General features: G+C 37.5%; 1 protein-coding gene across 1 annotated transcript in view; it reads right to left on the bottom strand.

The window, feature by feature from the left end:
- Window positions 1-12,609, bottom strand: part of FSIP1 (fibrous sheath interacting protein 1) — a 97,521-nt gene extending 84,912 nt beyond the window's left edge. Inside the window, exons 1-8 of the mRNA XM_018082419.2 lie at window positions 12,404-12,609; window positions 11,573-11,698; window positions 10,113-10,293; window positions 8,167-8,259; window positions 6,679-6,842; window positions 5,706-5,790; window positions 3,663-3,761; window positions 686-783 (exon numbers count right to left, since the gene is read on the bottom strand). Coding sequence (XP_017937908.2) covers window positions 686-783; window positions 3,663-3,761; window positions 5,706-5,790; window positions 6,679-6,842; window positions 8,167-8,259; window positions 10,113-10,293; window positions 11,573-11,698; window positions 12,404-12,412 — 855 coding nt within the window. The 5' untranslated portion in view covers window positions 12,413-12,609. The remainder of the gene's footprint in view (window positions 1-685; window positions 784-3,662; window positions 3,762-5,705; window positions 5,791-6,678; window positions 6,843-8,166; window positions 8,260-10,112; window positions 10,294-11,572; window positions 11,699-12,403) is intronic.
- Window positions 12,610-16,072: the final 3,463 nt, after the last annotated feature.

Genomic DNA, 16,072 nt, shown 5'->3' with positions numbered 1-16,072 from the left:
CCAAAGTGCAGGACCCGGCACTTGGCCTTGTTGAACCTCATCCCGCTGAAATCAGCCCAACTCTCCAGTCTGTCCAGGTCCCTTTGCAGAGCCCTCCTGCCTTCCATCTGATCGACACTCCCCCCCAGCTTAGTGTCATCTGCAAATTTGGTGATGGTGGACTCAATCCCCTCATCTAAATCATTGATAAAGATATTAAACAGGACTGGGCCCAACACTGATCCCTGGGGGACACCACTGGTGACTGGACGCAGCACTGTTCACCAGCACTCTCTGGGCCTGGCCCTCCAACCAGTTCCTAACCCAGCACATGAACAATCTGTATATCTATTCCTTATCTATGAATAAGGACATCTTCCTTTAACTTAACAGTAAATATAAGTCTTAGGAAATATTTGTCCTTAAAACAAGCTATGGACAGGCACAAACAGAACAATTCAGTTTCCAGTACTCTTTAGCAAATACATGGAAGCATTATTATCCTCACCAATATGATCATCCAAGATGAGATCTACCTTATATAGTACTCTGCCATAAATAACAGTTCTAAGAGAAAGGTTTTTAATTTATGTCTAATTAGCTTTTAATGTTCCTGATTTAAAAACACTGTCTCCAGAAGTACTTATAGACCAATATTTAGCTAACATTTAACAAAATGTAAATGATTTGACACTTTAATGCTTACCTCAATGTTCTTTTTAATGAAATCCTGGTTGCTTTTATTTTTGCTACGTATTTTCTCTGCTGTTTTTTCTAATTCTGTTTCTAATTCACTTGGATAATCTGAAGTTTGAGGAAGAAAAGTTTCTAAGTTATAATCATTCCTATTCTGGTTCAGTAAGAGCTGTAATAACAGCAATCCCATTTAAATTTTTAGCAAACATATAAAGTTTATAGACAAACTTTTTGTACAGTGTTTTCATTATTTACATAAACAATATGGTTATATTTAAAACATAGCTATTGTCAAAATCTATTTTCATTTTTAACTTTTTATGATATGAGATCATTCAATGTTATAAAGGCTAAAATACTTTTGGATTTCTGACCTCAAAAATGTTGAACATGGTAGCCTTAAAAGCCACGGCATTCCTTCAAACCCTATCATCACTGCAGTTTTCTCATCAGGAAAAAAACAGACAATAATTTTTTGAAAACCACAGAACTATTTGGAGACATATCAAGTACATTTTTCTAAATAAAACAGCTGAAAAACAGATGATATAGTTGATATTATTATAACAGCTTATAAAACAAATTTTGTTAAAAAATAAAACTCATCATAGAGCTGTAAATCTATTAAACAGACACATGATATTCTAATAACAATGGGTTCTATCCATCACAAAAACGTGGGCATGTATTCTGTTTTTCAGAGACTTTTACGAGGCTTAAAATAACAATTCCTTTATGAACAGCAAATATTCATCACATTAAATAACAAGCCTAAGCAAATAGAACCAACTTCTAAATCTCAAGAACTACTTCAAAATTAGTCATGGCATTTTTGCTTTTCTGGAAAGTAGAGATTTGAAAAATGGGTCGGCTCTTTGCCTTCAAAAAACCAAATTTGACATGTTAGATAATAGAAGACAGGCTATGGAAGTTTACACGGAAATAGATTTTTTTCACAGTGAAAAGATTGAAAGCAAACTCTCAAAGATATGAAATAAATTCCATGCATCCTTTTACACAAAAACCTTAAAGGACTGAAGTGTTGGATCTGACCAAGAAAACCTGTCACAGTTCAAATGCACAACTGTTTACTGAAAGCATCCCAAACTTTAACATTACCAGGCAACACCTTGAATCTGTTAAGAAACTGGATCATAAAAGAACTTACCAATCAATATAAACAAGAGATGTCATATTCTGAAATAAGCAGAACACACCAAACACCAACATAACAGCAAGATATACATTACTTTTAAACTATATCTTTCTCTTACTGTAGATAGCATTTTTGAGAGGGAACTACATACAGAACATCTCAGAACATTCAAGTAAAGAATGGACAGACAGGATCACTGAGACAAAGAAAACACTGAAGATTGACATGGGTAAGTAAAAGAGAGATTGCAGCTCAACAAATTTTGCATATGAGTTTCGGTAGATTTGGTTCAAATTTCAAAGATTTGGTACCAATCTCAATGAGACTGCTGAAGCAATAATATCAAACTAATGCATACATTCTTCTTCCCAAGTTAAGCTCCTCTTAGGGTCTGCCTTTATGACAGCTGTGACACAGAAATCCAAAAGCAACCAAAACAGCAAGCCTTAGCTATTCAGATACCACATTATGAGTCTCCAGAAGGAATAGCAAAAGTCATTTAAGCAATGTATTGCCCACAAGCTGTAAGCGATCTCTGCTTCACATGTTCCCAAATCAGGAGCATGTAGAACACCTCAAAATAGAGCAAGAGATCGCAACTCCCAACCACCCCTGTGTACTGGAAGCTTGAGAAGTCAGTGCTATCCTGAATATTGGTAATGAAACCTATGTTGCTATTCAGTGGCACTCCAGCACAACTCAGAAACCTTGAAGGTGGAAGCTCAGGGTCAAGTTTCATTTTAAGGGAAGAATGAAGACACATGATAGGAATAGAGAGAAATGAAAAGCAAAGCACTGCTCCAGCCCACAACGTTAAGGCTGCATATTGGTGGACTAAGTGATAAAATGAGGTCCATGTTCAAAACCTAAAACATGCAGTCACATTCTACAAACTGCAGAGATTTTGATGCCATCAATGGTTCAGCCTTGAGGAACGCACGTTTATTATGTCCTTGTCATCTTAGCCAGTCACCAGGAAGATAGAGTCCTTCTGTTTACATAGAATGGTAGATGACAAAGAAATAAACAATTGCAGGTGATAGCAATGGCAGCCAAAGCTATTTTTCATATGTCACAACACATGTGAAAAGTTACTCAACCATGCAAATTCGAATTTCAAATAGGGAAACAACAGAGGCATAAAGGTGCAATTCCATTTATTTTAAAGTGTTGGACACACTACGCTACTACCAGCATTTTAAATGTCTATACAGTGCACGTTAACAAGTGATCTCTAAAAGAATCAGCAGGTGTTTGAGTTTTGCCAGAAAGTACTTAATCCATAAAAACAATGCAGACTTTACAATAATCAGCATAACAAAATATTAAATAAGTTGTCTGAAGATTTATATTTGTCACAAATCCATACAATTTCTGCTGAAAAAAAAACCAAAACAGAATAGTTGCAACTATATACAGCACCACTCATCATTTTTATATGGTTTCTTGAATATAAATCTACTAATTAAAGTTATGATACCCTACAGTAACAGTAAAGAGAATATTTTAAAGAATTTCCATGAAGAACCAATGATACATTTTAGCATATATCAGTTGCACACCTTTTCATTTTGAAATGAAAGGCAAATGGTTTTATAAACCCAAAAGTAACAATTTTCTTAGCATGTTGAGTAAAATGTTTTAGATAAGTCACAAAACTATTCTCTTTTATCATTTGCAAAAAAAGTCAGAACTACTGCCATTCCAGTAAGCAACCTTGCTTTTTACCATTTCATTGGCCTATCCACAAAGGCCGAGTCTTCATTACCCACCCACTGCATGTTGTTTTGTCATATCCAAAAATACAAACTGTACAATTAATAAAGCTTACCCTTGCTTCGTTGGGTTTGATGACAATCATAAGCTTCTGGATTCATTTGTGTGTGAATTACTGAAGTACATATTTCATTTTCTTTAGTATGGGAGGGATCTGCAAGGAATTTTTTCAGTAAAATTTAATTGAAGTGCATCTAAAGAAGATCTAGCTTCATGTGTATCGTGCTATAATATCTCACACATGAAAGTTAAAGAAATTCACTTGGATAAATTACATAAACACCTTACTTCTCAAGAAATAAAGAAGGGGGAAAGTGTAAGATGTGACTCATGAATAAGTATGCTGTTTCATACTTTTGTTTTTAACAACTACTGCCCATAGAGGACAATTAATCACATTCTCAAAGCCATAGCCCAAGGCCCTGAAGTTCAAATGCCTCTGCAGACACCATGTGGCGAATCATCTAGAAATCTGAATGAAAATGAAGTATCCAGGTTTTCACAGCTGGTGTCTGCCTATGCATGAATTATTAGACTTCCAAGTGGTTTAGGTCAAGGGTATAGTCTAGAAAACAGCACCCTACTTGTTTCAGCCACACAAAGAAAAGAAATCATAGTATTGACATGTATCAACTAGAAATATAGCAGTAACTTGTAGTCTATACACCCGGCACTTACAGAAAAGAACTCATATTGCAAAGAACCATTTGAATTACGTGTTTTTCACAAGGAAAAAAACAAACAATATCCAGTATTAGGAAGTGCAATGGACTCAAAAGTACGATTTTGATATACAGACCACTGGGTAATGAATTTAAGGCCATTTAATTAACTTCTGATTTACATTTCTGCTGTGAGTGTGCCAGAGGGTTTTGTTGTCCCTGACAGGCTGGGACACTTAAGTTATCAACAGTTTTATACCTGGAACTTGTGTTTGATTTCACAGCCACATTAAAAGCTATCATTAAATAGCTCCCCTATGTAATTTACTTAATAAAGCTCCATCAAATTCAAGTTCTGAAAAGCAAAATATATGAACTGCGTTCCATTGCAGTATCAACAAATGCAGCTATGAGGGCACTCATTTAAATAAATAAATACATACATAAATAAATAAGACCTTAAAAGTAAGGTACTAGCATATTACAAAAAGTTAAGATAAAGATCAAGCTAGAGGAAAAATATAAATCTAAACTATGCAGAGTTTTGTCAGTAAAGTACACCAGAAAACATATGATGCAGGAGTAACCTTTGAAAAAAAGGAGGTTTGTTAGCAGTCTTTCTTGTCTACTGTTTTTTTAATATATCCTGACATCTACTGGAGACTTTCTAAATATCACCTGTATCAAATTCTGTTTAGTTCCCTTAATAACCCAAATATTAGCATAGAAATAAAACCAGGTTACTTGCAATAGTAAGTTTTGCTGAAATGTTTTAATTACATATTGCTACCATTTTTATGCATGTACATCCAACATTCAAGCTGAGACTTCTGCTCATTTATAACCATTCAGAGCTCAAATCTTTGTTCTCTCCCCAACAAGGAAAAAGACAGGATGAACCAAAATTCTGCTTCCTTTCAGCCAAGAAACCCTTTCACCAAAGGTATACAGAAGAAGGATGGGACGCAAAATGTGCACATGATTGACATGTCTCTGAGAACTCCAGCACCCACACAGATTATTCAAACAGCAATTTTTTAAAAACCATTCTTGTGAAGAATTGACATGGTATATTCTTAACAAATTCGGTCTGGTTTTGTTCTCCCTCCTCCTGCAAAAAATCATGTGTTTGCCAATAACTTGAAAAATGCAGTCTTTACTTTTGTTGGACTTTCACCCTTCTAGAATATCCAGTTCTTTAAAAAAATGTAGTTTCTATAAGCAAAGTTAATGGTAAAGTACAATTTCTACATTTGTGTTAATGCAAAAATTATGTCAGCTGATTTTTCAAATATTCCATTTATACACTTTTTTCATGCAAATATTATTCTATTGTAAAGGTTTGAAAGATTTACTTTTCTCATATCCAACAAAAATATGAACAGTAATCAAAATATAGGATAATTATATAAGGGTATTTATTTCCTTTTACTTACCAGTTGTATCCTGCCACGGTGAGAACAAAGCTAAAAAAAGGTTTGTGTTTTCTATCTCCTCGTGGCCTCCTCTGGTTCTGATAGACTATTCAAAAGGAATAAAGTGTAAATATATAGATACATGTACATATTTAAAGTAAATTCTTTAAAGTGAAACACATCTGCTTACCAAATCTAATGAACTTCAGACCCTATTAAAAATTCCTTGTTCAGTGGCAACATTTACTTACTACTTTATTTTCTTCTTGAGGTTATCTGAACATCTGAATTTCTGATAAAAGTACAGGGGAACTTTAAAGCCTCTGTTATTTGGAGACACATTTCACAAGTCAAAGAAGTTCTGTAACGTATATGTGGCCCCAAATCCAAATCCAATGAAATTATGAGATGCAGTCAAACCAGTCATGTCTTTTTAGCAACTCACATTTGTATTCATGCAAAATATACAATACTTAACCTCAGAAGAAATACTAACTTAAGGCTTAAAGTGGCATTTAATTGCTAGAGGTGAGAGTAGGAATAGTGTGAAGGAATTTGTGCTGTAACATTCTTATGCCTTTTTCAGGGGGCATCTATATTTCTTCAACAACAGACAGTACTGAAATAGATGGGCTTAAGAATGGTCATACTAGAGCAGAATAAACGCTTCACATCCTGGGTTCACAGACACTACCTCTTGTCACAGCTTATCATACCTGCAAGTGGTGAACTGAAGCATAATACTATGCTAGTAGACCACACCTACACAGCTGTATATTTGACAATCAGTCTTATCAATTTTTAAGGACCATGGTCTTTTTTCAAAGCCTGCCTAGCCAATATATATTAAAACCTATCCAATGTTGCTTTTTAAAATTCATTTCTTCACTTTAATCAGCCAACTGTGAGTTAATTATTAAAATAATGCTTCTGTGAAATATAATTCTATAAGTCTAAAATTCAGCATTCACAAAATAAGCAGAACACTCCTAACCTGAAGTTCTTCCCAGAGCACTGCCCTCATTTCTTTGCCTTGTTTTTTAATTGCTTTCTCCTTAAGATGTTGCTTTTCAAGTATTGTGTCAAGTTTATTCATTTTCTTTATAGCTGCTTGAATCTGAGGATCTATATCTGTGTCTTCAGAACATTTCAAGTTTGCTGTAGAATATATTTAAAACTAATGTTAGCTTGAAGCATGTCAACTTAAAAAAAAACCAAACAAACACTAAAAAGCACAACAAGTAATTTGTTAACAACAATAGACAAGAGTACAACTACTGTCAAGCACATATACCATGTTAACTTCTAAACCTGTTTGTAGCAGGGAAAAATACAGAAGTCTTTGCAACAGAATGCTGAATCAACCTCTGAGCTATAGCAGTTGGATATGGAGGTGTGGGAGAGGAAGACACACCCATTTTGGGCAAGTGATTTGATTCAAAATTATACTGGAAGACTGACAACATCTCCACAGTATCAGCAAAAATCACAAAGTAAGCTTAAAAATAAAAAGAATGTCTTCAACCTGACAAGTAGAACATATGCTGAAATTAATAACTCTGGGGTTGAGACCTTCTAATATCTCTACCTTTAAATGTTACAGAAGTTTCAGTCTTATATCTCAGACAAACCAGATTCTGATAATGTTGCTATGAAAAATAGAAATTATGAAACATTATGAAAACTACCATTATTTAATTAAAGTAGATTTCTGTACTGTCTCTTTTTCTTTCCTAAATATGCAGACCACAATTTCTGATCACTTTCAGCTTCTCCCCTTCCTATAGCATCCTCATGCCATGTCCTCTTTCCTGGTCAAACTTAGTTTCCACATCACAAGTAGAACACTTGTAGCACCGTCCCTATCCCACAGACTTCCAAATTTTGGAGTCCTTCAATACTTTCTTTCATTCTCTAATCTTAGAGGTCATTGATCCAAGCATTTATTGTAATGCATTGGTCTACTTTATGCCATAAAATAGATGAGTGATAAAACAAGGGGAAAGCTATAAAAGCTATAAAAATCTAAGTGAGCTCCAGGGAAACTCCAAGGACAGACGGTAAAAAAAAAGCTCTTATTTCAACTGGCCTAAACCCAGCAGATGGGTTTAAATGACTGGGTTAAGTTTTGAGGTTAAATTCTATCCAATTTCTGTTCTGAAGAAAAAAGTATCATGCACTGTTGCACTGGAAAGAATCACCCCTGGATTCTGCCTGACCAAATGCAGGTAAAACTAAATTATATCATAACATTAAAGAAAGTGCATATCCATTAATAAAACAATCTTTAAACAAAGAATTCATCCAACACCTCTTGAATATCACAATGTATATATGTTTTCAATTTGTAGTATTTTTTTATAACTACATAATAGACACACAAATACACTTGAGTCCCAAACTCTCCTAGGAGCATTAATAAGAAAAGGAAAATGAAAAAGTTCTATTAAACTGTTCAGTTTATACACCTGAAAAGCAATACCTGATTTTGCAGTACTTGGTTTTCCTTGGAAAGGTTCACAGAATTTCAAAGTCCATGTTTCAATGTCTTCACAATCTGAATTAGAGCTATATCCTGAAAAACACAGGCAAAAGCCTTTCACAATAACCCAGATCCATTTTTGTGAGCTAAGGATCCCCACAGAGCCTCTGCAGGGATTAGTTTAAAAAATGGTATGGACTAGTACGCCAGGACTCATGTTAAATGCAGTTGCAGGAATCAAGGGATTTCTTTTGGCCCCAATTCTTAACTAAATTTGAAGAAGGTATCCAAACTTCTGCTTCAAATACTGGCCTTTGCATCTCTATTTTTCAATAGTCAGAAGCTCCAGAAAGTTAATTCATTACCATTTACAGAATGAGAAGAATGCCATCCAAAGCACTGCTGCAAGTGCTTTAACTAAAATTACACATTGCATACTTATATTCAAAGTATTTTATTAGTATTAACAATATTCAGTTTTAAATACTATAACTTATAACCATAAACCCAATTGTTTGGACAGGTTAGGATACACAGTTTCTAACAAATGATCATGATCTCTGTGAGACGTTTGATAAAAACACCTTAATGAATACACTTTCTAGCATGGTTCCATGGAACACACTGTATTTGGTTTGCATGGCCAGAGTTTGGGGGCGGGGGGTGCTTCAGGGGTGGTTTCTGTGAGAAGCTGCCAGAAGCTTCCACCATGTCTGGCAGAGCCAATGTTAGCCGGCTCCAGGACACACCCGCTGCCGGACAAGGCCGAGCCAATCAGAATGACAGTAATGCCTCTGGGATAACATATTTAAGAAGGAAAAAAAGTTAAAGCGCAGATGTACCTGCGGCCAGAGAACAGCAGAGTGAGAACTTGTGAGAGGAACAGCTCTGCAGACACCAAGGTCAATGGAGAAGGAGGGGAGAAGGTGCTCCAGGTGCCAGAGCTGAGGTTCCCCTGTAGCCCATTGTGCAGATCACGGTGGAGCAGCTGTTCCCCTGCAGCCCATGGGGGCAATGGGTGAGCAGAGATCCACCTGCAGCCCATGGAGGAGACCAGGGCTGGTGGGTGCCCAAAGGAGGTTGTGAACCAATGGAAGGCCCATGCTGGAGCAGGGTCCTGGTAGGACTCGTGGCCCTGTGGGGGACCCACGCTGGAACAGCCTGTGCCTGAAGGACTGCACCCCATGGAAAAGTGACCCATGCAAAAGTTACAGCAGTTCATGGAGAATGGTTGCCCATGGGTTGGACTCATGTTAGAGAAGTTCATGGAGGACTGTCTCCCATGGGAGGGACCCCACGGTGGAGCACAGAAAGACTCATTCCTGACCAGCAGCATCACAACCTGTGACAAACTGACTGTAACCCCCATTCCCTGTGCCAGTGGAGGGGAGAAGGTAGAGTGTGGGAAGGAGGGAGGGGTGGAAGGAAGGTGCTTTTAAGATTTATTTTACTTCTCATCTTGCTCTGACTTTGTTACTAATAAATTCAGTTAATATGCTCATTTCGAGTCTGTTTTGCCCATGATGGTATCTGGTGAGTGATCTCTCTCTTGGACCTTATCTCAATCCATGAACCCTCTGTTATATTTTCTCTCTTCTGTCCAGTTGCAGAGGGGATTGAGAGAGCCACTTTGGTGGGTGCCTGGCATCCAGCCTGGGTCAACCCACTGCTTTCTCCCAATCTTTTAGGTCATCACCAAGGTGCAGACCACAGCTTACGAGGCCACAAAAGATATGCTGTACCTTACTGGCAGTAATAACCCATTTCTTCCAAAGATGGATTCCAAATAGTGAAGAGAAGTGAAGGTATAGATTTTGACACCTTCTTTTCTAGAATGATACCTATTTGCAAGCTCTTTTCCTTCCACCAATAGAATTTTACCCAAACTATACAAACCTCATATTTAGTCTAGTCCCAACACAAGAAAGTGTTAGTCATTTCCGCACCTGACAATTCGTTGGGGTTCTGTATACATTTCTGAAGAGAGAAGGTTGTACTCTCCACTGCGGTTTGCTGATCTGTTCTTACTGCCTGGACATCAGATTTCTCTCTTTTGTTTTCTGCTGGACAGCAATCTTCTAGGCTGCCTCTCTGATAACCATCAGTCACACTGACAAGTAAATCAACCTATGAAATGGAAATTATTACAACCATAAAGACAGAAATATTTTGGGAGAAGATTTTGGGTAATCACAATACTCACATGCTATCACAAAGGCCAACAACAATTCTGCACAATATTTAAGTGTACTTCTTAAATAAAAGAACCCTTTTCAAGTCTGACACAGAGCTCAGTTCCTGTTATCACTTTGATTCTCAAGCTCATCATTCCACAGACTGCTACGCTAGGAAATTATTACAATTAATTACAAATAATTATTACACAGACAACCACACATGAGTCTGTGTGTAAAACAATCTCATCCATTTCCAGACACTGTGAGTGCTCTGCAACATGAAGCATCCCAATCTCTTGCTCATACTACAAAGAAAGGCTGAAAAGGTCATGCTTAATTCATCACTCTCAAGAGATTACAATTTCCATCCGATAGCTGGTAAGTTTAGATCAGAACTTGGATTCAAAGTTATCTGCTGTTAACGTCAATACCCGACTGTGAATCTATAAAAAAATATTTTAATATTTCTGTGAAGCATCTAACTATGATCCCATTCTACAGACAAGTGAGCAGAGGTACAACACAATTGGACTAAGCTAAGTAAATCAATCTAAATCTCCAATTCCCAAGTCCTAGTTCCTATATCCCAACAAATTTATCTCATATCCCATCCCCAAAATTAAGTTAATCCCCAATACTAATTTTCTCAGAGGATGGATGAACACCTACTTCCAACAGACTTTGCTAAATTCCTAGAGCTATTTCTTAGAATAGTATGAATTGGTTTTTAAACTTAACCCAAAAATACCCAGAGAGAACTCTGTAGTCAAAAATTCAACTTGTGAGTATTGCTCAAATGATTTCTTTTAATCTTTCCAATTTAAATTTAAAAGCACAAATGGGATGAAAGTGAAGTTATTCACAGACTGCTCATGCATTAACAACCTATAGCTGTGCATTTACGTATTACTGACAGAATTTCAAATGTTTTTATCTTAAAACACAATTTATTTAATAATACGATTAAATATAAAAAGGAAGACAACCAAGTTTTTCAGGTTACCCTTTTTGTGGCAAATATAAAAGTAACACAGATTCACCAAAATGAAATTAAAAATTACTCCATTGCTGCATAAGGAGCAGATCACATCATGAACGTTCACATAAGCCCTTAGCACACCTGCAGAGCCCAGAACTGCATATGAAGCTAAAAAAGCAGAATATTACCTTTTAGCATTCTTATGAAGAACTAGGCATAGAGTTTCTAACCTGCTGAAGGAGAGAATTACCTTTTGCAAATGTGGCTCTGGTGCTAGTAACTCTATAGACGTATTCAAAGATCCACAACCGGGTTTTGAGCTAGATGCAGGCCTTGAAATGTCATCTGCGCTCTCACTTGTAATGTCCATTGTTACCTAAAATTGGTAAAAAATTCAAAAACAACCCTTCAAACTATCAGTTCCATAGTAAAGCAATACAAATCTCGTACTATTTCAGATGTAGATCAAACAAGTTTCAAATCCTTTCTAGAAATTCCATATTGAGAGGTCTTTCCTATTTAGATCAGCTTGCTACTCAATTATACATTTTTTAATATAGGTGCAAATATACATTTATATCATCAAGCCAACCAAAGTATTCAAATGTGCTTACTATCAAAGAAACTTCAAATGGTGTAAATCTTAAAAGTAATCTCACAATGGAGAAATTATCATGGTTCTTTTTTTTTCTTTTCTCAAAAACTACTGGACTGGCTAAGCACAAACAAAAGAATTAGGGCATTTTAGAGACATCTTGAACACAACTAAAGCAGCCAAAAGCTATTTATGTTAAACTTTGGAAGTTCCAAAGTCCAAATGATCACATTCCCCATCTCAGCTGTTTTGAGTTTAAACCACAGAAATGCATGTTTCTCTGCAAAAACTGTGTGAATTCCCAGGAACTAAACATCTTGAGTATGCGACATGCGCTGGTAACTCTCTGAAGGCCCAAGTGAATATAGTTCTTTAATTCAGCACAAGAAACGGAGCAAACCGAGTCCTGTACACAAGTCTGTAACATAACAAAGTATAAAAAGCGGGCAGAGAAGAAAAAGAGTAGTTTGTGTCCATTCACTTCACCTCGTGCATCCCGGGCTCATCCCCCGCAGAGGCCTCTTTACACCAATCACCACGTGCCTCCACGTCCGATGAAGCTGCACTCCCGCTTCCCACCGCGGCCAGCCGGGAGGCCCCCTATTCCCTGAGGAGTTCTGGCCTACACGAGGCCTCTGCCAGCAGCATGGCCCACCACACCCGTGGATTTTTTGGGAGGGAAGGCGTGCGGGACAGAAGAGCCCCGTTCCCACCGCGGGAGGGCGGCAGGACGCGCGGAGCCGCCGCCGCCGTTCCCATGACGACCGGCCCCGCGGGGTCTCGCGATAGCGGCACGTCCGCCCTGCCTGGTTGATGGCGGCCGGGCCGCTCCCGCTGCTTCGCCCTCCTGGCCAGGGATGCGGGCATGACCCAGCTGGCCCGCAGGGAGCCGCGCTGGAGCTCTGCCCACTCCGCCCAGACAGAGAGAAGTGCTGCTTGAAGGGCGCCCGTCCCCTCCTCATGTCCCCCCCGCAGGGCTGTGCCGGGCCCGTTGGAGCTACAGAAAAGTTACTGTACTGACCTTTCTAAACAGTGTCTCTCTACTGTGAATTATTATTGCTTCTTTTGCTAGTCTTGTTTGTCTAGGCTCCTGCATTAATTGCGTCAGGTTTGTTTGTCAACAAGGATAGGTGAATCACTTTAAAATAAACGTTAAAATTATTACTGTGGTCACCATTTTTTACTTGAATATTCACTGTTAGTAAGGAATCTAATTAATAAAGGAGTGTAATTGCCTTCCTAATCCCATCCCTTTTCATAGCTTTTCTGCATTTAAACAATATGAGAGGGTTAATTCATGTGTTCTGATTAACTTGCAAAATTAACTGGCTCCTACAACTAACTCTGATACTTGGGTACATCAAAGCGGGTTTTCATTGGCAGCAAAAATTTACAGGAAACAGTTCAAAAAAACTAAGTCCATCTCATTCAAAGTAATAGAGTTTTCATTGATGCTTATAGTATGGCATTTTACTGTCAGTTTTGCCAATAAGAGAGCACTTTGTTCCTTCTATTTAGTGTCATAACAATGCAATGTGGTCTACAGTTTACTGAAGACAAACACAAGAAATGCACTAGTGAACTCTCTGTGTTTTAGCCTCCTTCCTAAGCCCCGAGTATGTTAAAATTCTAACTTAAGTCTTGCAATTGCTAATGCAATACCACAGTGGTGTTAGGAACCTGTGGTGTTTTCCAGATGGTGCAGAGGATGATTTGAAGCAAAAAATAGAAGAATTAAAATTTACATCTGCATTTAAGGTATTTAAGTATTCAAGGCCAGTAATGGCAATGAGAAAGCAGTAAAATGGACAATATCATTCAGAACTGGCTAAACTAAAATCTGGCATTTGCTGTATTAGGAATTAAATAAGCTATGAATAATGAGGTAAGCAGCTAGGTATAACTGCCCCAGTATTTATTTCTTTCTACAGTACAGTGTATATACTTAACAGCTGACAGAGTTTGACTTGCTATCAGCTTCCCTATTAGAGACTGCCTAAAACTTCAGAAATTCCATGAAAGGAGAATATCCAGCTCCAAATCTGGTAAAAAACAGACATAAAACTCCTTTGAAAGTGGTGCAGGAATAGGCTCCTTACTGCTGCTTGTCACATGGAATCAGTGAAGGTTTTCTATGAGGCTGTCACACCTGAGAGTGAGTAATAATGGTTTGCCAGGGATATCTCAAACTGCAGTTGAACTTATGATCTATGAGTGTTACATGTCCTAGTAGACTCAGAGAGGAAAAGAAGAGATTCACAGAGTTCATCTCAAATCCTCTAGATCAGGCTATGAGACTCTTCCTGTCCAATAAGAGGACTGAACTTTGTAAACATCATTAAATATTACAGAATCTCAAATATTGTTATAGGTGGCAGGTGTACTTATATTGAAACTTGAACTAGAAGAGCAGAACCAAAGGTGTGATTTTTTTTTTGCCTTTCCAGGAACAGGTCAGTTTTATTCTAAGCTAAAGTAGATACTTCTCAGAAGTATGATGATTAAAAAAATAAAAAAGGCTTAGAATGGAAAAAACTCTTACGTCTAGGAAGGGCACAGCAAGAAAAGTACTCCAAGATTTACCTTTCATCCTAAAAGACAGGTTACAACATGATGAAGTCACATTTAGACAAGCTGTCTTGATACTCAGAACACAGTCACTGTAGTAACAGAATTCGTTTATTGCTTTCTTCCTAATCCAATCAAAAAGAAGCACAAATGAGAGGAGGAATATAGGGAACTTGTTCCCAATTGCTACTGCGTATCTTCATACTCCTCTGCTCAAAAGCATTTTATTACACAAAAAGGTAGCCAAGACACTTTCATTGTCTCATACATGTTGGAGAAAAAATTACCAAGACTTTGTTTAAGACTCATGAGTTATTTGTCTTTGATTATTTTTAATATCCTTTCATGTACTCACCTGAAATACCTTTTATTTACCAAAGGTAATATTTTTAAGGTAGGCTGTAGCAGTGCTAGTACTCAGTTCAGGACAAGCACAACTAATATTCACCATATTAATTCCTCTAAATGTTAGGGCAATAAATAGACCCTTTTCCTTCAAAGGACAAATATATTATGTATTAACATCTTTTGACTGGCATGTGCCAAGTCAAGGGCAAAGAGCCAGAAATTTTGGTCATATTCCAACTTTTCTAGAAGCCCTCAGTGAGGAGGAGTAGAGTTCTGCAGAGTGCTCCATCAGCTATAGTGATACAGCGTGGTCACCTGTCAGCTGACAAAGACAGGCCAAACTAAAATGCAAAGTCCAGAGTCAATGGTAAAACTTCCATTTTGTTTAATAAAGCCAGGGTTTCATTCTTTGACTTGTTCATGCCTTGACAAAGCTCTTTCATGTTGCCACACCTGCTACAGGACAACAGGAGAGCATAGGAAGCAGGAGCTCAAGATGAATTGTGTTGTGCTGAAATTTCTCATGCCACAGCGTGCAGTGTGCTGGGAGTTTGCTACCAGACAGGCACAAGGGAAACCAAACAATGTGATCCTGCAAGTGTCTCAGGACCTTCTTGTGCAGCTTAGGATGTGATCCAGGCAAAAAGTAGACGGTTTAGTTTTACAGAAAATGGAGGCAAAGAAGCTATAATACTCCTTAGTCAAGCAGTGTGACATGAACAAGAGGAACAACTTGAGTTCTGTGCGGCATGTAATCATGTCCATAGTTATTGTCATAACAACTTATAGGACAGATTCTTTTTAGTTGGAACCAGCTTCTAAGTCCCCATCAACTGATCTAGAGAAACATCCTGACTTTCCTCTTTGTTCTTCAACTTATAGTCCACTGATGCAGTAATTATTATCCCAGGAAACAGGGAGCAGAATAGAAGAAAACTCATTACAGAAATATAGCCATACTTCTCTGGAAAACATTACCTATAGGTGTATTTTTAAAACCAGAACAACTGTGTTCATTAAATTATTGCAGTTTAGTAACAATTAGATCTGTTCTACAGTAGAATACTTGTAGAGTTTCTAAAAGACTGCTTTTCTGTGGAAGGTTTTCCCATTGTGCAAAATAAACTGCTCTCAAGTATTCAACCAAAATAGCATTATTTAGTATTGAAGGACTGTGTTGTTTACTTGTTGGGTTTGGGGTTTTTTATATTATTTTTACATGATGTTTGAATTTTAACA

The sequence above is a fragment of the Manacus vitellinus genome, unplaced genomic scaffold, assembly GCF_001715985.3.
Source record: "Manacus vitellinus isolate BGI_N305 unplaced genomic scaffold, ASM171598v3 scaffold_6_pilon, whole genome shotgun sequence".
Lineage (NCBI taxonomy): Eukaryota > Metazoa > Chordata > Aves > Passeriformes > Pipridae > Manacus > Manacus vitellinus.
This window is presented reverse-complemented; position numbering and strand designations above follow the sequence as displayed.